Source organism: Rhinoderma darwinii, chromosome 3, assembly GCF_050947455.1.
Source record: "Rhinoderma darwinii isolate aRhiDar2 chromosome 3, aRhiDar2.hap1, whole genome shotgun sequence".
In the NCBI taxonomy this organism is placed as follows: Eukaryota; Metazoa; Chordata; class Amphibia; order Anura; family Rhinodermatidae; genus Rhinoderma; species Rhinoderma darwinii.
The window spans coordinates 387891932-387916070 of record NC_134689.1 but is presented as its reverse complement, the minus strand read 5'-3'; the positions used below and the strand labels follow the sequence as shown (position 1 = coordinate 387916070).

Genomic DNA, 24139 nt, shown 5'->3' with positions numbered 1-24139 from the left:
ATAAGGAGAAATGTTCCCCTGCAGCAATAGTTTCATAATAAAAACCAGATGAGGAGATAAAGTAAAGTAAGAAAGTAACAAAATCTGAAAAAGAACTGCAAACACCATCAAGCATAAGAATGACAGCTACGAGCTGCTCCCTCTAGTGGCCACATGCTGAACTGCCCTCTGCAAAGCTCTGCTGTCTCCTCCCTGTTACATTCCAGAAGATCTCAGGGTCAGAGGCGGCAGCAGCTACAAGCAATGTGTCCAGGATCACATACTAGTGACCAATCAGGACTTCTGAACTAACCCAGCACCACTGCCTGCCAGGTAACCTGCAGGAGCCCTGCCTGCTGCACCTAATCCTGCTCCTCTATTTCATCATCCCCTCCCTGCTACTTTCCTAAGTTCACCAGCCTTTCCCTCCTTCTTATACACATCTATCACTTCTGCAGCTGCTTTCACAATAATCCACTCCTACCCCCTCTGCTGCACCACCTTCTACTCCATCTGCTGCACTAGTAACCACTCCTGCCCCCCCTCTTATTCCATCTGCTTCACTAGTAACCACTCCTGCCCCCTCTGCTGCACCACCTCTTATTCCATCTGCTGCACTAGTAACCACACCTGCCCCCTCTGCTGCACCACCTCTTATTCCATCTGCTGCACCAGTAAACACTCCTACCCCATCCCTTCTCTATCCCTAACCACTCCTACCCCCTCTGCTGCACCACCTCCTACTCCATCTGCTGCACCAGTAACCACTCCTACCCCTAGCACCCCTCCCTGTGAGTCACAGAACATGGTGGAGTACAGTGAGCAGCAAGGGGAGGGCAGGAGCCCTGCACGTTAACTCCAGTGGTGCCAACTTTCACCCCACTGTAATATGGCACGTTGGATACCCACAAAGAGGGAGAAGTTTGGAGTGGGTGAGTCTGTTATGCCTACAACACTTCTCTGTAGATTGCAAGCCTTGCAGACCAGCACTGACATCTGCAACCATAGTCATTGAGAAGTCAGAGGTCTCATTAACCTTTGCAGACCCATAAGACATTGACATACAAGTGCTACTCTCATGCAGAGTTGTACAGATGTAGCAGAGCTGAATTTATTCATAATACTATGTCTTGTGTGGTTTTCCACAGCCTACTGCGTTATCTAAGTTCTCACCGTGCGACCGCAAATCAGTCCCGTGACCATTTCAGCTCTGCTACATCTGTATTTTACTTTGCAGTGTATAATTCATATTCATTCATCGGAAAGCAAGACGTCTTTTATTTCCTTACATATTAACAGGAAAGTAAACATTGTCGTTATCTTCGTACACTCCACCTTAGCCGTACGCCACTCTGTGTCGCCATAACCGCTCCGTACTATCCTGGGGCAAGTGTTCCTCAAGAAGTTGTATTGTACCTGTAGAATAAGATAGCTGGGGGTGGGGTAGACACGTCATTTCCCAAGGCTTGGAAGGGGATTAGCGTTACCAGTTGGTTTTTGGGTTGCGTCAGGATTTGAGGGGTTAATGTGTAGTATCTGCCCTCCAGGTAGGGGCAGTGTCCTGTACAATACCCGCTGGCACCGCTTTTACCAGATGCCAGTCCTGATCCTCAACACTTCAGTAGCTCCTTTGTGTACTCCAAGGGTTAATGTCCTGCACCCTGAGGTGGTGGTTACCTGCTCCTTTGATCACTTACAAACAGGTGTAAGCTGCGGGGTGCAACACGAGAACCCGCCGATAATAGGTGACGAAAATACTGTCGAATTCAGCGGCCAATTAGATTTTTTAGTGGCCAGCCATAAAAACTTTCATAGACATCAATAAGACCAATCCTATGTTAGTCGCCAGTAGGCACCATTGGTTACCTCATGCCCAGTCCTAGGATGTCTTGATTTCATAGTATATTAGGCCGTGCTGGAAGTTGTAGTTCACCTGACAAAACCTATAGAGCTACATGGTACTGCTCGGGATAAAAATTAGAAAAACATGCCTGCTTTTTTTTTTTTTTTTTTAAACAGCGCCACACCTATTCACAGGTTGTGCGTGGTATTGCAGCTAATCCACGTTAGATGAGCTGTAATACCAGACATAACCTATAGACAGGTGTGGCGCTGTTTCTGGAAGAAAGCGGCGATGTCACTTTATCCTGTACAGCCCGTTTTAGGAACTGAGATTAGACTTTTTGTAGCCCAAAGGCTATGGCGTTACTGACGCTTACGTGGCAAATTCAATGTTTCTTTATGAGAAAAAGGGCAGATTTTTTGCAGGGCAGTTAGTGGTACACCAAAAAGTGGCGGAAAACTTTTGTAAATAGGTTTCACACAGTGGGGGAGATATATGAAAACTGATGCAAAGGAAAAGTGGAGAAGTTGGCCATGGCAACCAATCAAATTCCATCTCTGATTTTGCAGAAGCCTTTTGGAAAATGAAAGCAGCAACCTGATTGGTTGCCGTGGATAACTTCTCTATTTATCCTTTGCACCAGTTTTGAAATATCTCTTCAATAATGATTTGAAAGCCACACCCCTTTTTCCTGACAACTCTCAAAATGTCATAGGTGTCCGAAATAGCGGCGGAGGTGGGGCTGGATAAACATGGCTTTCACAATAAACCCCATTTTTTTTTACAACGCAATTGTGATAGAAGACCGGTGTCAACGCATTTATAAATATGCCCCATCGCATTTACTTGTAACCATGAAAAAGTTATGAGTCAAGCTGTCACACACCAGTCACATGGCAATAGTTATACGAGATTAGAAAAAGATGTCTGCTTTCTTCCAGAAACAGCGCCCCCCTCCTTATCCATGGCCTGTTTCTGGTATTGCATCTCAGCCCCATTGAAGAGGAGGAGCTGCCATCAAAACTGTGCAACATTAAAAACTGCTCTTGTATCCAATAGCAACAAATCATCTCTCAGCTTTCATTTTCTAAACTACTGTGGAAAAATGAAAGCTGAACTGTGATTGGTTGCTATTGGCAACAAGTCTACTTTTTTCTGACACCCATTTTCAAACACCTTATTAGGGAATTCTGTTTAATAGAGGGGGGTCCTCAGTTCAGGACCCTTATCTATTAGCCAGGTCGAAGAGCAGCTATATGTGGCGTTTTTCTGGAGGACCCGACATGACCGTTCATTACAAAAACAACCCATCAAACTCAATGGGAACTATGTAATTCTTCAGACCACCTGTGGTGGCGCTGCAGGGAAAGTGATCACTTACTGCTGGGTTGTTTCACAGATTACAGCTGATCGCTGTGGGTCTCATCAAATTATTGTCAAGAGACCCTTTTAACAAAAGGTATTATACACAATGAAGAACCCCTTTAAGGGGCCCCTGTTCACAATCAGGTTGTCCTGTGTATTCCACTACCGGTTGGTTTTCTCAACAATGATTTATCTCATTCCTTGATACTACTAGGGTAACCACAAATCCTGAAAGACACATCAATATACATAGTTATTCAGAGCTATACTCCTCCTCTTCTTCTTTGCCACTGATTGCCGTGTGTGTCAGTCTTCACTGTAGTTCTGGGATTCTATTCATGAACCAGGTTAAAGCAGTTGTCTAGATTTTAACCAGAAAGGAAATTGCTGCAATACATGGTAAAATGGGAAGAAAATGTTAGGGGTAAGCAGTGACGTCTGTTTAGTTTACTTTGCCACTAAGGATAGACGGCTGATCTCTCTAATCCCGAATTGGCTGGCATGGAAAAGTCAGGAGATGGCACTGGTAGTGAAATTGGATCATTGTCAAGACTGGATTTACTGCCAAACGCATAAAAAAAATTCTGTAACGCCTTATGCACATGGCAGAGCTGTAGCCACTCTGTGTGCCGCCATATGGCGCTCTGTGAGCCGCCGTGTTACGGAATAAGGGCTTGTCCGCACGTAATGGAATTGCTGCGTATTTTCTGTCCGGAATTGCGGACAGAAAGCACTCACACGAGCACTTCTGCCGCTTCGTTTTAGCCATTGGTGGGGGTCTCAGTGCTCGGTCCCCCCACCAATCAAAACTTCTAACATGTCAGAAGTTTGTTGAACGTTTAGTCACCCTTTAAATGTCAGAGGCTGTTCGTAACCGTAATACGCTTTTTTACACGAGGCCTACATCCGTTCGCAGATCATTTAAAAAAAATTTGCCCTAATACAAAATAGTCAATAAATATGTCATTTCATTGTCGTCCCCTATCAAATTGTTTATAAATCTTTACAGCTGTTTGATCATTTTATCTGCTTGGGTGAACCAATATGGCCGCCATTAAAGTTCCGCAGTCATAAAAGCGTGGCTTCTTCTTTTTTTTTTTTTTTTTGTAAAAAAAACAAAAAAAAAACCTTTGCTCCTTTATTGCATCACTAGATCGATTTGACATTCTGGATCCTAAAAAGCCGTGTCAGAGCTTCCATGGATACAATAATGATGGCCGTATATCTTGTCATTCAGCTTTCCGCAAAACGGTTATTACGAAAATTGCGGAATAGAATTTTAACGACTTAATGACCTTTTTGGGGATTTTTCTTATTTCCTTGAGAAAGTGTTTATGTATCTTGCAATCTGAGACTCTTCATACAGGACATATCCCAGCGTATCGATTGTCATTCCTGCGCCCGTCTCGTCTTTCTCGCAGTGTAAAGTTCACAGGGCCTTCTTTTCTCCTGCACAAAGTAATCCGGCGACTTGAGTCATTTCCATTCACTGCTCAGTTGTTTTTCGTGTCGGCTTCCATTGATTTAGTAATAACGGCGATATCCCTGCTGAATGACTGCCAACACAGGAAGTTTTTGGCCAGTGTAATAACAATATAGATAGAGCGCTGGAAACATGGGGGCAGAGTGCCCGCAGTATTCAGCGGGTGGAGGCAGACTGTTATGATAGTGCTGTTATGTGAACGTTATTACTATCCTGTTCACATCAGTTAATCTGTCTGCAGTCTTTCCCATCCCATTTTCGCAAATAAAGCTTAGTCTTTGCATGATGAAAAAATCCAGGATCTCTGCTTGCTGTCTGTGAATGAGAACTTGCATTGTTTACATTCAGAGAATATACTGTTACGAGCCGTGCACCTGCGTGACTGCCAAGACAGATTTTTCTCCTCTAAAAAAAAAAGTCAACAGTGAAGGTTCACATTCACTCACAGCAAACAGAGATCTTGAAAACAATGAGGCATTGATACATACAATAGATCCATAAAGTATATTAGACAAATTGCAAAAAAAAACAAAAACGTTTCCGATCCTCTCTAGAATATGCCATGGCTTTCTGATCGGTGCGGCTCTGACTGCCAGGACCCCCGGCGATCCTAAAAATAAAGGGACTGCGTCCCCATTCACCATTTTTACTGCACAGTATCCAACAACCACCACCCGGCCACCCTATGTGCAGGGAACTGTATCGCATATATATATATATTTAGTTCCTGCAGGGGAGTAAGGCTCTAAAGGGTTCAGTTACTGATAAAGCCCATAGGCATCAATCGGGATGAGAACCAACTTTCTAATGTTCACCCTGTCCAAATTGTGCCTGGGGGAGGGGTAAGTAGTGAAGGCAGCGCACTCCTATATGTCATAGGATAGGTACATATGTACACAGGAGAGCTGGTCCTGGGGAGACCTACGGTCTATGGCGGTAAACCTCCGCACGCCGTTATTAGTTGAGCGTCACGTTACCGTTGCACCTTTTAGCTCGGCCGGTCACCGATATTGTATTTTTTTTGGTCTCTGTTATTGTGAATCTTGAGTCCACATATATAGGAATGGACCTCGTCTTTGATGTCTCCTTTTTATCATGTCGCTATAGTCCATGTTCTATTTCTCTTCTCTTCAGCCATCTACAACTTCCTGGCAACACATGAAGAAGAGCTGAGCCTTCAGGTCGGAGACACAGTGCAGGTATTTGAGACGTATGAAGGTGAGTTCTGTCTCAGCAATCCGACAATATACAGAATATATTAGGACATTTTAGTAATTCTAGAATTGTCCATGGGATTGTAAATCACATTCAACTAACTAATGAAACCCCCATAATAAACCATAAATACCGACGCGTGGGCACTGCACTAGAAAGCACATAATACCACTTAAATAATAAAAATACACCAATACATCATGTACATATTCAAACTTTTACAAACTTAAAGGGCTTGTCCAGTTTAGGAATCCCATTTTCATACCCCCTATTAGGGAATTATTTAATAGAGGGGGGGGGGGGGGGTTCTATGTTCAGGATCCTCATCTCGTGGCAAAATTGTGAGCGGTTATAAAGAGCGTCTCTTTCTCTGGAGGACCTGTCCTGTATCACACGGACAATGCATTGATTTGAATGAAGATTGTGTAATGCCTAATTTCCCCTGTGGTGGCGCTGCAGGGAAATTGAACAGTTACTGCCAGGTTTCCCCACAGATCACTGCTGATCACTGGGGGTCCTAGCAGTTTGTAATATGCTAATTCGCAAGGGATTCTTCTAACAAGTAGGAATTGTCAAAAGCAGAGAATCCCTTTGAGTCCAGCCATAATCTCGGACCCCACCTGAAATAACTATTCACCTGTCCGCTTACCAAGTGAGTGACTTACCCCTCCGAATGTGACAAAATAAAATATAAAACTATAAAACAAGAAGCAGAGGGAGGATGGTTCCAAATATCTACAAGGATAGGCGCTGACCGCCCCACAGCCTTATGGACCGCTCCTAAATACACAAACCGGTAAGTCACATGGTTGTCATAACCCAATGACCTACCTGTTACTGGGCAGATCTCTAAGCCTTCCACGGTAACACTGGCCACACAGGTCAAGGTATGACCCAATCCCTGGCTGTTGCCATCCTGACCTAAAACCTGCCAAATAGGCGGGAAAAGAAATATAGCATTTTGGCCAAAACGCCCATCAACATAGAAGGATCCACCTGAGGTGATTAAAATCCATGGTGGATCCCTCCTTATTGTCCAGGATTCTTTCATGGCGGACAGGAACTTCTAGTTCTCCTCAGCTGCCCTAAAGAACAAGCGGCGGTGTTTAGGTTGTTTTACAGTCATTTATAGGTTGTGCGCCATTTACAGACTACGGGATGGCATATATGTCAGTGTAGGGATTGCTGACTGTTCTTCTGGGCTACTATAGGGATTTAGCTACTCCCCTGGCCTCTTTTGGCATCATTCCTGCATCTAATGGGAGTGATCCTATTAATAATCGTGAAATGTTTCTTTTTGGACATTACAGAGAACCTCTCCATTACTTTTTTTTTCTCGTTGTGTTTTGAGTCCGAATGGGAGTTGATCTGGACATCTTATGTCATCCATATTTTCCTCCAGATCTTCATCATCGTCTATAATTCCAAATCAGCTGCTTACGTGCCATCCCCTGGAAGGGGCCACAGGAGGTGGGGGAGATAGCTGTAAGCCAAAAGAGTGTTTGTCCATCTTTTTTTTTTATCCGTGACCTATTCTTCCCAATTACATGGTCGAGAGTTATGGAAACAGCGTAACTCGCTGAGCTACGCTGTTTCCGTAACTCCGATAGTAGTGAATAGTGGTTACGGAAGCAGCGTAGCACACGAGCTACGCTGTTTCCGTAACTACTATTCAGTCCTATGGGAGTTATGGAAACAGCGTAGCTCAGCGAGTTACGCTGTTTCCGTATCTCCCGACCATGTAATCAGGAAGTGTCCGGGAGGCAGCATGAGCATAAAAAGCTAGAACGGGGTTTAGGGGGCCCGCATCTATCTATTTTTGACATATCCTTCTTGGGGAAAACCCCTTTAAGGCCCTGTTCGCACAGAGTTTTTTTGCAGGCAGAAAAAACCTGCATGAGAATTCCTTCAGGAATTTTGAGGCAGATTTTGACATGCCTGTGCTTTTTTTTCGTGGTTTTTAGTGGCACTTTTTTGCCCACGGCCATTGCAGCTATTGCAGGAAAAACGCTCGGAAATGCGTGCCGCAGGTTTTTTGTGCCTCCTGCGGCAAGAAAGGACATGCCGGTTTATCTTTCCCTGTGAGTGGCCAAAAGGCGCTCAGAGAAAAAATGCATTTGCCTCCCATTAAAATCAATGGGGAGGGCATTTTCAGCACGTTTTCTGGTGCTGATTCCGATGCGTTTTCCACAACAAAATCAGAGCCAAAAAAACTCTTTAAGGAGTTTTACAAGATTCTCTAGAAACAGCGCCACTTATGGACTGTCTGGCATTTCAGCTCAACCCCATTCACATAAAAAGGAGTGAGCTGCAATACCAGACATAGTCCATGGAATAAATGGTGCAGCGTTCCGAAAAAAAAACCTGAATTGGGGGCACCTGGGGATGTGAACCGCAACAGGTGGAGTTCTCTTTTTTTTTTTTTTTTTGACCCATCTATGGAACCTGCAACTCTGCTCTAAATGCATAACAGGTGTAGATTTCATTCACTGGTTGTACACGTTTTTTTAGTACTGGGGGAAATGGACAGGTACACCCGTCGGGCTTCATTTAGTGCCAAGAAGGAAGAAAAACATTGATTCCAAGCTCTTACATGACCAAACAAAAGAGTGTTTACTCCACAGATTACTATGAACTCTCAGCTGCTGCTGCTGACAGAATAAAAAAAGAAACCGGACCCTACAGGGGTTTTCCCAATACACACATTTAAAGTGACACCCTTTAACCCCGTGTTATTTTAGGGTAAGGCCACACGGCATAAAACCGCGTCAACGACGCACCGTGTGGCCTTACCCTAAGAATCTGAGCGACTGTGGCATAAGTCATATTATGATGGCTAGACGACTGTGTAAGAGAATCTCAATAACGGCATTTCTTTGGGGTGTTCCCGGTATACAGTGTTTAGTACTTACCGAAAGTGGTCCAAGGAAGGACCATCTCTGAACCAACGACCGGGTCTCGAGCACCCAAGGCACATTGATGCGTGTGGGGAGCAAACGCTAGCCTGTTTGGTCCGATCCCATAGAGGAGCTCCTACAGCAGAAATGAAAGGGTTTTTTCCATCAGGGACATTTGACATATCCACAGGATATGTCATAAATGGCAGATGTGGGTCCCACCTCTGGGACCCGCACCTATCTCTAGAACGGGGCCCCCTCACCCCCATTCTACCGCTTTGTGTTCCCGCTGACGCTTGTGATTGCCGACTATGTAAGAAGAAAAGAGAGTAGCTCGCATGCTACGCTGTTTCCATAAGTCTCATAGTAGTGAATTGCAGTTACAGAAACAGCGTAGCATGCGAGCTACGCTGTTTCCGTAACTGGCGGAGGCAGTGTGATCTGGGCAATGCTCTGCTGGAAAACCTGGGGTCCTGTCATTCATGTGGATGTTACTATGACACGTACCATCTACCTAAACATTGCTGCAGACAAGTACACCCCTACATGGCAGCGGTATTCTCTAATGGCAGTGCCCTCTTTCTGCAGGATAATGCCCCCTACCACGCTGCAAAAATTGTTCAGGAATGGTCCAAGACACATGACGAGGAGTTCAAGGTGATGAAATCGCCTCCAAATTCCCCGGATCTCAATCCAATGGCTCATCTGTGGGATCTGCTGAAATTTTTTTTTCGATCCATGGAGGCCGCACCTCACAACTTCTACTGCTAGCGTCCTAGTGCCAGATACCACAGGAACCTTCAGGTCTTGTGGAGTCCATGTGTCAACGGGTCAGAGCTGTTTTTTAGGACAAGGACGACCTACACAATTTTAGGCACAGAGTATAAATGTTATGGCTGCACGGTGTATCTTCATAGTGTTTAGAGCTCCGTTATTCAGATCCAGAGCTACAACTACATAGACATAGATTTAAATGACAAACCCTTTATAGCTATAATTAAATGAGGGAAATAACCAGCGACCAGTAATTCTCTAAATTAGACATCTAGACAGTCTGATGAGCCTTCAAACAGAATGTAAATGCATGTAGAAAACTCTACGTGGAGGCTGCGGCAACCAGAATTTGAGCATTTACTGCAGGGGATTTGGTGCTCTGTATCAGAAAAACGTAGCTCGGGCCGCTATAACTATATATTAAGGAATTCATCAATACAGAATTTTTGGGTGGATATTCAATATGATACACCAAATATGTCAGACCAGTAGGGCTCGGACCACTAAGACCTGCACGGTTGGCGAAAACGAATGGACTGAGGCGCACATTACAGTCAATGTGTGAATCCGAGCGTGGCCGACGGGCGCACGCTGCTTTGAAGAGCATGATTTCATTACATAAGGAGCTTGGTGATCTAAAAGTTGCAGTATGGATGGCACAATCACTGGCAGATAATGGTGGGTGTAGAGGACGCATACAGGTGAAGAAGAGATTTGTAACCAGGGCTAGAGCCGCAGAGATGACGCGAAAGGAGCCGGCGATATCAGTGACTCATAGGAAACAATCAGATCAAAGAGGAAAAATCCATCTGGTCTAATCTTCGTTTTCCCCAAGATAAGGGTTTGACAGACACCATTGACATTAGACTGTGAACAGATCTGTCAATGATCTAATGGATATAGAAAGCGCATCCATACGTAGCGGAAAAAATCCACGCAGAAATCATGGAATGCTGCGGTAACATAGCCTAAGGCTACATCCAGACATGTTTCAGGGTTTTCTGCAGATTGCACCCTTTGCATTTCATAGGGTGAAAATCCGCTGTAAAAATCTGCTTCATTTCCGCTATTTGTAAATGGGGTTTTGAAGACCCTCATCCTCATGTATTGCAGGGCCAATTGAAGATCTCCTGAATATGCCCTTATAGTTTGTATTCGGATTCCATTGAAGTAAACAAAGATATTAGTGCAGGCCTGTCTCTGCAGGTATCTAAGTTGGCCAGCTGCACTGACTCTGGCAGTGGGCACCTTGTAGCTGGCATCGGCGCGCCCAGTTTTATGATTGTGTTGCAAAACCTGGGTCACAAAATTTCAATAATGAAAGAACCCGGACCCTTTAGGAGGGTTCTACATGGCATTCCAGACATCCCTGGTTTATAGATAGGTTTGGCCGGTGTTTTTCCCGCCGGTATCAGGGCAGAATATGAAGTTTGCCCGGTGATGTCGGTCATTGGGCCACAGCTGTGGCCTATGTAACAGTTAGGACAGTTTAGGGCCTTAGCGACAGCCAGGGATTGGTGAAGGACGTGTGGTCAGGTGGTTAGTTATGGTAGATATAAACCAGGAATATGTGGTGGTCTTGGCAGACCATCTGACATATTTCGGCAAGAAGTGTTTTTGCTGCCCCCGCCCGCCCACCCTATTTTATGTATTGTAATATCACGGCCTTTTGTTGAAAGGGGTAAGTCGTTCAGCATTTTGAGTGGACATATATATTCTTTATGGTAGGCTTGAGTTTGTGGCTAAGCCAGGTTAATAATTCAGGTTGATATGTTTAATGTTTTTTTATTATGCAATGTTTTATGGTAACTTTAATAAAAGGCCGTGTCCAGAATAAATTTTTTACCATCACTCCAGTGTCGTGTCTATTTATTTTAATTTATCTTTATTTTGTTAAGGTTTATAGTCCTTTAGTATGTTTTGTAATCCAATGAATCCTTCAAAATATTCCCTTATTACTTAATTAGAGTGTAACTAAAATTTTACAATTTTTTTTTTTTACGTCATAGTGACATGTCAGAAGTTTTGATCCGTGAGGACTGAGACCCCCACCGATCGCTAAAATGAAACGGCAGAAGTGCTCGGGTGGGCACAGTGCTGCTTCGTTTCTGATCGGCTTTCCTCGGAGCAGTGTCCGGTTTCAATAGAAAGTCTATGAGTCCGTACACCGCTCCGAGGAAAGCCGATCAGAAACAAAGTGGCACAGCACTCACCCGTTCGCTTTTGCCACTTTATTTTAGGGATCGGTGGGGGTCTCAGTGCTCAGACCCCCACTGATCAAATATTCTGACAGGTCACTATGACAATGTCAAAAGTTTTTAAAAAGTTTAATTACCCTTTAAGATATTTTTCTTTACTCTACTGAAAATTCAGATGTGTGCGTTACCCCTCTTCCCACTCTCTCAGAAGTCTGGGAAGCTGAGATATGAGTAGTTGTTTGCATGGTCCTCAGCCTAGAAAGTCTCTTTATCTGTCCTATACCTGCCTGATAGATAAAATAGGGACAAAAATTTTTTTTTACTCTATGCCCATAGCCAATATTGAATTAGGGGAAATCACAAAGTGTTTCCTCCATGTTACAGGTAGGTAAAGGGACAGATCTACAGTCTGATAACCCACCAAACAGCTCCTCATATCTCAGCTTCCTGAATGTATGAGGGGCATCAGGGTTACCTTCAAGCGTACATACAATTTCAGGTTTCAGTTGTTTTATTCTTCCTCTAATTGTTTTTTTTACCTAAATGGCTCCAAAATTCTGTTCTGATTAAATTCTTATTATATCTCAGCTATTCTGATACAGAGTACCAAATCCCCTGCATATAGTAGACATAGTTACATAGTACGTTTATTAAAGTTCAACCAGGGGAAGATTATGTGAAAGAATTATAATATCATACTTACTTAGATTTATCATGTCCCCCTTAGACATCTCTTTTGAAGACTAAACAAATGTAATTATTTTAAGTTTTGCTCAATACTAAGGTTCTATTTGCCCCTTATCAGTTTTGTGGCTTTTCTTTGTACCTTTTTCAACTGAACTGCATATTCTAGATAACGCCACACAACTTCTTTGTAAAGCGTTAATATTATGTCCCTGTCCCGCGAGTCCATGCCTCTTTTAATACACGATAATATCCTGCTGGCCCTAGAAGCAGCTGACTGACATTTCATTCTGTTATTTAGTCTATAATCTACAAGTACACCCAGATCCTTCTTTACAAGGATAATATATCTTCATTATTCTGATACAGACCTTCGAATTCTCTGCATAGGCATAGTTAAACAATGGAATTCTGATTGCCTGCAGTCACCACTAGAGGGTGCTTAAGAGTTTACTGCATACAATTTATTAATTGATCTCAATAATACAATGGTATGCAGTAAGCTCCCTCTAGTGGCAGCTGCAGGCAGACAGAATTTTCTCATTTGACTAAGTTTAATAAAGCGGAACTCCGACCACTAATAAAGTACTGTAAGTTAAGAAATTAATCAACAAAGTCCGCAACATGGTGTTAAAAGGTGGACATTCACTTTAAATTCTATCTGTAGGTAGTGAGCATATTGCCCGTTGCAGGTGAGAGGTGTATGGCATGATATAATATAGTCCAACACCAACCATAATAGTAGTCCGATTATGGCGTCTGGTTTCTATGATTCCCTGGCTGCATTGATTCTTCTGACCTTCAGCATCAGTGGAGAAATCTCTCATCTACACCCACCCTCTTCACTGAACAGAATGTGGTCATTGTATACAGGGCACTGGTCTTGTAAGAGATAACCCCTTGTGTGCTGAATGGCATGTGCGAATAATATTTTAGCATTTTGTATGAGACTATGGCTCGGTGATGATGGTGATTTCAGGGCACTTAACTCCTTGCCGCTTCAGCAATTTTTCGGTTTTTCATTTTATTTTTTTCCTCCCTGCATTCCAAAAGCCATGACTTTTCATATAGCCGTATGAAGGCTTGTTGTATTTTTTCACTGCACTATTTAATGGACCCTATAAATGTACTGGTAACTGAAAAATAATTCTATGTGGGGTGGAATAGGAAAAAAACAACCGATTCCTGTATTCTTTTTTGGGTTTAGTTTTTTACGGCGTTCACCATATTGTAAAAACAACATGTTATCTTTATTCTGCGGGTCAATACGATTACGGCGATACCAAGTTTTATATCGTTTGTTTTTTTTCAAGTTTTACTACTTTTACAAAGAAAAAAATAATTGCAGACATGGAGGCCTTCGTTATGTACCCAGCGATCGCATTACAGTGGAGGAGATGGGCTGGCGGAGGGGGGCCGTCTAACTCTTTCTAACAGTTTAGATGATCGTGGCATCTAAGTGGTTAAACGTCCGGGATCGTAGTTCTCTCAGATCACATACAGTTGGCACCCGCTAAGTGTGGAGCGGACTAAGCCTGTGAGCCCTTTTCATGCTCTCCCTCCCCGACTATGATGTAACTGTGTCATTTGTTGGGAAGGGGTTTAATTGAAGCTCCAACATGTACCAACTTAAACCGTATACAGTAATAACAATATACCTGATAGATGTTGGATTATCAAATACTCTTGATTATCGGAAAAACTCACGTCTAGGGATAGGTCATCAGTACATGATCTGTGGGGGTCCGAAACCCGGATCCCGCACCGTTAACCCGCTCCGGCTGCCTGCGGGCACCGTATGTTATGGCCCGTTATGCAATGGGACCTGGAAGCAGTTGGCACCGTACATAGCATAGCGGCCGAACTGCAGCTCTGCCGCTATTCAGTGGCCGGAGCCAACAGCTTCTGGCATGTACATCTGGTGCTCCGAGGCAGCCGGAGCAGCATCACGGTGCGGGGTCGGGGGTCGGACCCCCACAGATCGTGTACTTATGACCTATGTATCGGCTATTCACTCATCCTTGTATTTTTTTTGTTTTCTTTCAACAAAGCGTGTGAACGTTGCGAGAATACGTACAGCATTCCCTATTATGCTCCATTTTTGCAAGCTAGACTCGCCCATTAATGTGTAGGGGTGCATGAAAAAAATGGACAGCACACGGATGACATCTATGTGCTGTCCGTTTTTCACATATCTCTTGCTAAGTGATGTAGAAATGTAAAAACGATTGAAAATGGAATCTGAGCGATCATGTGTCCTTCCTGTGAGGGTTTTTATTGGGTTGTGATAAAACTAGACCTACTTTTTCATTTTTTTGCGGACGAGAAAAGCAAATGGAACACCGACGTAAAAAATGGACACGCAGTTGCACCCGATTTTATTTATTTTTTATTGTTCCAATGCATCCAATATCAAAACAAAATTACACCAATTTGTAAATAGTCCTAAATACAAATATGGAACCGTTTTGTGTATACAGCTCCTATGCAGACCTGTGTGTCACCGTGGTTTAAGACTAAAAACAAACCTACTGATTGTATGTTCGCATGTATGTTACTAGCTGCTCACTTTCCTGCTGTTTATGGTGCCTGTATTCTGAGAATGGAGAGGGTGAAGGTGCAATAGTCCATGTTCTGAAAGGTGATACCTCCCATGCTTCTTCCATTCACGTAATACAGACATGGAAAATTTGTCACAAGTGCTAGAGCTTTAGGGGTTGTCACATTGGACAGTCCTTTTTTTTATTTTTTATTAGAAAGGTCCCATAAAAATAAGCCGATCACAGGGTCTCCTGTTATTGGGATCCCTAGTGAACAGCTTTAATCTGCAGTGGAACCTGTCAGCAAGTGCTCCGTTACCCTGCAGCGCTACCACAGGGGAAATTAAGCATTACATGGTGCTTATTGAAATCAATGGACTAACTGTGTAATGCATGGGCATGTCAAGTCCTCCAGAGAGAGAGACTCTCTTTGTAGCCGCTCTTCAGGTCATTGATTGAGGTCCCAAATGAAGGACTTTTTTTCATCTTAAGGGGCTTTCTAAACCAGAAAATCCCTTTAACAGCGCAATTCCCACATTGCATGCACTTTTATAATGCATATTCCCTTCAGTTCAGTACAGTATATTATTCAGGTAGGGTAATGTCTACTTCTATTAAGTAACTGACTGTTTTTGGACTTCTTCACAGGTTGGTACAGAGGATTCACCTGGAGGAACAAATCAAAGAAGGTAAATCATTTGGAGACCAGTGGAAATCATTTGATGATTTGATAGATTTGGCCGTTTTTAGAAGTCATCTGCTGTTTTTGAGATCATAATCTAGTTAATAGGACCGTATGAGATGGAGACAAGCGTGTCGAGTCCTGCCAAGCCTCCTTGCCCCATCTATGCCCTTAGTTCTGTGTCAATTCAGCCTCGATCTGTAAATTTGAGTAATCTGATGTAAGAATCTGGAGCCGTTAGGAGGTGGAAGGTCCCAGTAGGATGCAGGAACGTGTCGCAGGGCGGGGAGAGGTGTGCAGACACATTTTGCAGTAAAACAGTTCTAAAAAGGCAACACAGTAAAGGCATGGTCCACTTGGAAGCGGCATAACCTATTTACCATCTCTCCACACATATATACAATGGCGTCACAGTTCTCTCGTTACTTGGGTGACTCTGGTAGCTCTCCAGCAGACACTAAACTTTACTCTGTCAGTCCACGAGCCCTTAGTGGGACGTCCCCGTTACTGGGGTGTTGTATTCCCAGGACATGTGACATCCTTTCCTGCATCCCTCTTGTTGGGTCTCCAGCATTACTCCAACCACGCTCTCTTGCGGCAAGGCGGCTCCTGCCTACTTAAGCTTTGCAGCTGGCCGCACCCTGAACCGAGTCTCTTTCTCACGCTTATCGAGAGGCCCCAGGCAACATTATCCTCACATAAAACGGACTCTAACTAGGTTTCCCTCACTGCCTTATCACACTCACACTGGTTTGCCCGCGTCCCACACTTCAGGCTCACCATTGATGCTTGGTCTCTCTGCCACTTTTCTTCCTTCGGGCCGCTGTCATCACTATGGTACCTGGCAGATATCCCTCAGCCACGAAATCGACTTATGTGCGGAGACTCCCTCTCCAACGCCATGGTCTCAGCCCACACATCCGCTATAGCAGCTGCTGTGGCAGGTCTCCTGGCCCCTGCTTCACTTGGGCCTATCTCGCACTGAGGCCTCAGCCTCTCTTACTAGGCCCCCTGCTGGCTTGGGTCTAGCTACATCTGGGCCGAAACGTACTCCTCTCACTAGGGCCCACTGTTGACCATTTCTGGTCCTCAGATCACCTCTGCGCTATTGGCCTACTTTGGGTCTACTCACTGTTGTTCACGCCCTATGGGGAATGCGTGCTGCACTTGGCGCTACGGCACCACTTTTCGTTCTCTCCGCAACTGGAAGGAATACACCCTGTCACCACCACTGCCTAACAACTACAGCCATATAGCAGGTTGTACCTGTTAGACGGTGTATCGTTTGCAAACAGTCTGTTTAGCACTGAGCTAGAATGGCTAAAGCAGGTTGGCACAGTCAATCCATGCCATTCCCTTTATAGGCCTCCATTAAAATATTTTTTTTAAGAACCTCTTAATAGGGGTTGTCCAGGATTTGAAAAACATAACTGCTATCTGCCAAACACCGTGCCACACCAGTCCACAGGTTGTGTGTGGTATTACAACTCGTCCTTATTTACGTCAGTGGAGCTGAGCTGCAATACCATTCTAGGGGACTTGAGATTTCCTCGCAGCACCCCATCATACTCCACCAGTTCTTTATAATCGACACCCCATCACACCAATCTTGTAGTCCTCTGATGGGTTTGCAGGGTTATTATCGGTTAGCTCAGTCGGCTAAAGGAAACCATTCTGGTGATAGCGGTATATTCTGGGATTGCTTTTTTTGCAACTCTCTAATATTTTCTTGAAAATTCACTAAAACGAGCTTCTCTGTAATAACTAATCATCAGATCTCTCATCCCGGCAGATCATGTACTCCTATCTAGATATGGCTGCTGTGCTGTGATCACGAGTAGATGATCATACGGGCTTGGAGAATTAAAGCCGCCACAATCCCAGTGAAAAACTGGTCCTTCTAGTCGGCTCGTCTTCTCCACCCATGGGATAAGGATTAAAGTAAATTCAGTAATTAGCCACATGTGCTTCACTAATGGCCACTTCTACTGCAACAGCTGTCTGTCACACTATTCCCATTAGACTTTGTGACATATGTTGGGGTGCAGCTTAAATAGATGTAGCAGGGCTGAACACGTAAAATGACTCAATCTTCTGATCTTGACATACTGCCTATACAGATATAACCAAGATAAACATGTGAAATGTCAGAAATCTTCTGATAGTGGAGGCAACAAATCTCACCCTGAATACAAAGTTCAAAACTTCTTTACCAGCCCGTTCACCAAGCTTATTTAAGGTAGGAACGTGAATAGGGGTTCCCTGGGAGTGGAAACATTTTTCAGGGGTTCCCTTATGGTAATGAGCTTGTGAATCACTTTCCTAGAGGTTCTTTGGCCTATATGTGCAATGATAAGCGCAGAGTTTACTATGTAGTTATGTGTGGACCGGTCCTGTATTGGTGGAGGGTGGGCCCTAAGGGCATTTACTCTGATGGACCCAGGGTGATATCCGTTTGTCTTCAAATTGTTAAAACCAGGTCATTTTTTTTTGGCTGCATTGTTTGTGCATTGTGATTCTATGTAAAACTAAAGCAAAAACTTTGATCACAAATTATTGTACCAAATGACACTCAGCTCTGCTACAACTGTAGATAATGCACAATTCACATTCGCAGTCTAATTTCCCACCTACAAAGAATCACTAAAGCCGGATATACACTTGAAATAGTTGCCAGCCGTAGAAGTGCGCCATCTGTCCAGACCCCCATAAACATTCATGCTTGGATTGGATGAGCGGGCATGTTTATTTTAATAGGGAGAGTGTAATAAGACAATACCAGTCACCACTGGCAGCGCCTTATCTCCCATTCGTTTGGAGTTTGTTCCCAGCATCCACTGCTCCTTCACTGCATTAATGTTTTGTTACTTTACTGCTGAGTGCCCCCATTATTATGGGGTCCATTTTATTCTTTGGTTTACGAATTCTTAAAAATAGGTTTTAACTAAAGTAAGGAAAATACTTTATTTGCTGTTCTAGTTTTTAAGGTCTAAATTTCGACAAAATCAAGGATTATGGGAGCGCCTTGAAATCTGGGAGGTCAGGAGATTGGAGACTGTGGATAAGCAGTTAGTGGTCACCACTGTGAGCGGCGGCCGGGAGGACTATTGTTACTCATGGTCTGTAATTTACACGAGACAGTCACAGCCTGTAATTATATCTTAAAGGGATACACCACACCACAAATACACACAGTGGACACACACGTAATGCATAAATGTGTAAAGATAAAAGACAAAATGCATAACTAACCCTTTTATGTATGCTTTTCTTTTTATATATATATATATATATATATATATATATATATATATATATATATATATATACACATAAAGTCTTATTCCCTCTTCCTTGCCTACTGAAACCTCACCCAATAGGCGTGGGCCACTCCACTAGACCTTTTGCAGAATATCAATTCTGCAAAAGGCACACACAGAATTACTCTGGACCTTGCAGGAGTCCAGATTTTCCCCTTTGTAGTTTTATAGGATATTTTGGGAGTTTGTCGCTGTGGCAACAAACCAGTAAAGTTTAAGAAATCCTTTTAGCTTGCTGCACTAGGTACATGCATCATTTGCCAATAGTAAATGCAGTTTTGTATACACTTTTATAGCTGGATGCATGTTTTTTGGGCTTTTTTAACTCCAAATCCTCTTGTTTGGCCTGGACAAATCTTAGCCAGGTCTAGGAGACACCTCCAAAAGTTGGGCTCAACATTAAGGGCTGTAGGACAGGGTCCACACAACCCAGTTGAGGAGCAAGTGATGCATATTTATAAAGGAAAAAAAGGCCAATTTCCCCAGTAGTCACAGTAGGGCTCCTTGTTCCCATGTAGTCACATCAGGGCTCCTTCCCATGTAGTCACAGTAGGGCCCCACTTTCCCAGTAGTGACCACAGAAGTACCCTACCCTCACTCACCCCAGTGGTCACGGCTAGGCCTATCCTTCCCTAGTAGCAACAGTAGGACTCCTCCTTCTCATATAGTCACAGTAGGGCCGCCCCCAATTCCCCAGTAGTAAACACAATAATACCCTACCCTTACCCAGTAATCATGGCAAGGCCTCTTTTTCCCCAGTAGTCACAGTAGGACTCCTCCTTACCATGTTGTTGCATTAGGCCAACCACTACCCCAGTAGTCACCAAAGTAGTAACCTAACGTTCCCCAGTAGTCACTGTAGGACATCCTTCCCATGTAGTCACGGTGGTATTCTACACTCACCACCCCAGTAGTCATGGCAAGGTCTATCTTTTCCCAGTAGTCACAGTAGGACTCCTTCCCATGTAATCGCAGTAGGGCCTCCCTTCTTCCCTAGTAGTGAACACAGTAGTACCCTACCACCACTTCCCCAAGGCAAGGCCTAGCCTTCCCCAGGAGTTACAGTAGGGTCACCACAGTTGTTCCCCATGTACTCATGTCCAGCGATACACCCCCTGTTGGCAGGAATCATTGTGTCCACTTTTGCCAGGAAAGATGAAGCTTTATGCAGTCAATGACCGCATCCAACTTCATGCATTGGGCAACGGGTGAAAACCCCAAATACTGGCACATGAATAAATGGTAGTAAGCAAATCTGGGTTTTGTCTAGGCCGTGCCGTGGGCATCTGCGACAATGAGCACCAGAAAATATAATACAAAATACATTCTCCTAGCCTACATGAATATAGAATGTATACAAGAATCTGGCTTCTACATATACTACATCTGTCCTAAGTACGAAGACGTTCTGCAAGAGAATATTTTATGTTCTGATTCGATGGGTAATTGTATGTTCCTCTCAGGACCAGCGCTTGGTATATAATCTGCAGAACGGTGTTTATTTTGCAGACATTCCTTCTGAAGAACATGTTTAACATCAGTCTTGTGAGGGAGCATAGAGGATATTCAGCAAACAAACAGGCCCAATAATACTGCACTGATATGTGGTGGACGCTGCCTCCCTCGCTCTGTTCATACCAAGTACAGCAGCTGCCCCAGAAATATGCGATCTGGGATTGAAATGGTTTTTGATACGATTTAAAGTTTATTTTCAGTTGTTTGTTCACGGTGTGTTTTTAAAGATGTGCCTCAGTTGAGGTCTCTTCCCTCTATCATTGAAATGAATAGAAAATGTAAGACAAGATGTTTTTATTGCTATATACTAAGATGTGGGCTGTCATGTGGATGTTCCTAGAAAAGTGTAGTAGTGCCTTCCCCTTCTACATAGGCACACAGGGTGTAGCATATACAAGACAGACAAGAGAGGGTAAGGTGGGAGTTGACGCAACAGTGTGTTTGTATATTGGGTGACTATGTGACTAAGACTCTCCGCTCTAGAACTCCAGAATGGCCGGCCATGGTTGTTACCTTCTGTCCTAGCTAATACTTGCAGCACTGAAGTACAAACTGCTGCTCTAGCAAGTGAAGGGAAAGATGAGATGCACTGTATTTTTTGTGCAGTTAGATTGGGTGAATTTTACTGTTTTGTGCTGTAAGGTGGTTTGAAGGTGGGGCAAGATGGTTGATACGCTGCAGGGATGTCGCAGAAAAAAATAAAATGAAGCAGGATTTAGAGTGCCAACTTGAAAAACTTTACTTACACTTTTAAAATATATACAATTTTGTCCGGCGCTGATGGTGCACGCAGTCATAGGCAATATATACAGTTCTCTCCACTTTGGGAGGCACAGACTTGGTTAATGTGACCAGCAGATTCTGTGGCAAGATGCCCCTAGTTGATATAAGCGCTATCCAAACAAGAGTGGCGCTATTTCTAGAAGTAAAGCTGACCCTTTTTTTTCTAATCTAATACAACCTCTTTAGTATTGTGAGTCAGAAAAGCTGTTTTCTGAATGATAGGTCTGTATAGGTTATTGTTTTGGACGACCGCTCCAGAGGTTAATTTGCTGATCAATCTATGTCTTGAACTGAGGCCTTGCCTGCCTTCTACTGAGAGGCTGAAGACCCTCCGAGCACTGCACCCTACAACGACCAAAAAAATCTAACACAGCAGATCAACTTTTCTACAGACATCTATCTACCTTTTGGTTAGAAAATGTTCTAAATTGGCCTTTTCGGCAGTCCAAAATCCTTAGGCCAGCTTAAGTCCCCAATTGCTTCACTCCGTCATGTCAATTGCTGCGTCAGGCCAAAATATTAAACTGTCCATAACTTACGTTTGTAGGTTATCGTGTGGTCAATTGGGGTAAGCTTGGAAACCACTGTAAATGTTGCAAATTTAAAGTTAAGGCCCAACTCAAAACATCACAGATATCCTGAGAATGAAGGATCGCCAAGAATGTCTATGTAAAGATCTGAGCAGCAAAGTATGTGATTTTCCCAGACATCAGTAAGAGTACACAAAACTACAGGAGTTCTTATCGGGAAGGAGAAGGCTGCATCTGACACCGAGGCCAGTGTATAGGTGAAATATAGGAACGTCAATATTCGGAGGCAATTGCAGGCTGGGTAGGGCCGGAGACCATATTAAGATATAGGGCATATAAAGTAACTGAAATGAGTCAAAGTTCAACTTCTTACCTCACACTCATTCTATGGCAAACATCTCCTGGATACTTTATCTGATGGCTTATATTTATAAAGTATTTAACCCAATAGGGACGCGGCTATTTAATCCCTTAAGGACATTGAAAAAATTATTATTTACCTTGAGTTAAAAAAAAAAAAAGACCATTCTGGCAATGTTTTTTTATTTGAATTTTTACAACGTTTACCATGCCGGATAAATAACATGACACGTTCTCTAGTTCGTGTCATTCTGAATGTGGTGATGACAATTTGGTTTTTTGGGGAGTTTTTTCTATAAATGTAATTATTTTTATTTATTTTTTAAAATAATTTAGTTTTACTATGGGGATTGAACGTGTGATCGTCGAGATATTTTAAAAGGCTGACTGCAGGCAGGAGGTGTGCTAAAATAAGTGATACCAGGTAAATCCCCCACCACTCTGGTGGTCTCCACCGGTCTATTTACTTATACAGGAAGTGATATCGTAATGCTCCATTTATGTGACTGCTGCAGCCAATCACTGGCCAAAGTGATGATGCCGGCAATAACGGCGAGTCATCACTGAGGCTTAGTGATTGACTGCGGTGGTCAGATGGATGGAACGGGACATCATCATTTTCTGTAAAAGTAAACAGAGCGACAGAGACCACCGCAGCAGCGGCACTGGTGCAGCTTGGGATTTACCAGGTGACTATTAATTATTTTAGTTATTTTAGCACATTCCCTGCCTGCAGCTAATTTTTTTAAAGGTCTCGGACAACCCCTTTAAAGGCATCATATCATGATGGATGTCATAGTAGCCCCCCCCCCCCCACTCGAGACTGCCCTCTAGGAGCAAGAATGGAGAACCGCTATGTAAAAGTAGCTTCCACTCTGGCGGATTCAAGTGGTCCATGTACAGTATTATTACATGAAGAACTAATTATTTGAATGGCCGCCATGTAAGGCTGCATTTTCCCTGCAGAGGCTATTGCACTAAAAAATTTGGCTGCCTCCAACAGTTTGCCGAGGGGTGGTTGTGACTACAATATAGGAGGGGTTGTCTCTGAATAGACAGGCCTTATAAAATGGTATTTCAGTCTCCGCAAATCCATGTTATTCTTTGTATAATGAAAAGTTAAACAATCTTCCGATATACTATATGGGCTTTGCGCAGGGAATTTACAGGTCGTGTTCTCAGAGTAGTCTCCAATAGCAACCACTGACGGCTTACAAATGGGATTTCCAAAGCTAGGTACTAAAATTGATAAACAGGATCGTGGTGGTACAAATCCGAGGTCAGGCCTGGCGGAGTTCATGCAACAAGATCTTTTTTTCTAACATTTAAGGATTATATAGTGACCGCGCACCGTAAACGCTCCAAATATTCCCATAAAGTCAATGGGAGTTACGTGCCAAAATAGGAATCCTAATTATGTGTAAAAACGTGTATATTTTAAAAAGCGCTTCCTAAAAACGTGAGCAATTTTGGGACGTTTACACGTCGTTTTGTTTTTTCCAGCGTCAACCTTATGCCATGTGAACATCCCCTAAATGGTAAAACATTGGATAAAACTGCCGCTGAAAGACTTGGAGACAATGGTGGATTGTAAACTTTGACATTAGTAATTAGTACCAGGCAGCTGCTGCTAAGGCAAAAAAAAAATCATGGGATGCTTCAAAGAGACATAGATGCACATAAGAACATAGTTTTGTCGCTATACAAATCACTAGTCAGACCACACATGAAATATTGTGTAACATTTTGGGCACCTGTATGTAAGAAGGACAAAGCTGAACTGGAGCTGGTGCCGAGGAGGGTGACCAAGGTAAATAAAGAGTTCTTCCCATTTTAGGCAATTATGGCATATCCTACTATTCTCGCAGTACCAAGAAAGGTTATCAAATGTATGGTTATTCAATTGGAAAAAAAGACGGCTCAGGGCCGATTTATAATCACAACGTACAAATATATAATTGGACAGTACAG

At 43.4% G+C, this 24139-nt stretch overlaps 1 protein-coding gene across 1 annotated transcript in view; it reads left to right on the top strand.

Annotated features, from left to right (window-relative positions):
- Positions 1 to 226: 226 nt before the first annotated feature.
- The window catches only part of DOCK5 (dedicator of cytokinesis 5), a 77223-nt gene continuing 53310 nt past the window's right edge, over positions 227 to 24139 (top strand). Inside the window, exons 1-3 of the mRNA XM_075858937.1 lie at positions 227 to 911; positions 5805 to 5888; positions 15627 to 15667. Coding sequence (XP_075715052.1) covers positions 869 to 911; positions 5805 to 5888; positions 15627 to 15667 — 168 coding nt within the window. The 5' untranslated portion in view covers positions 227 to 868. The remainder of the gene's footprint in view (positions 912 to 5804; positions 5889 to 15626; positions 15668 to 24139) is intronic.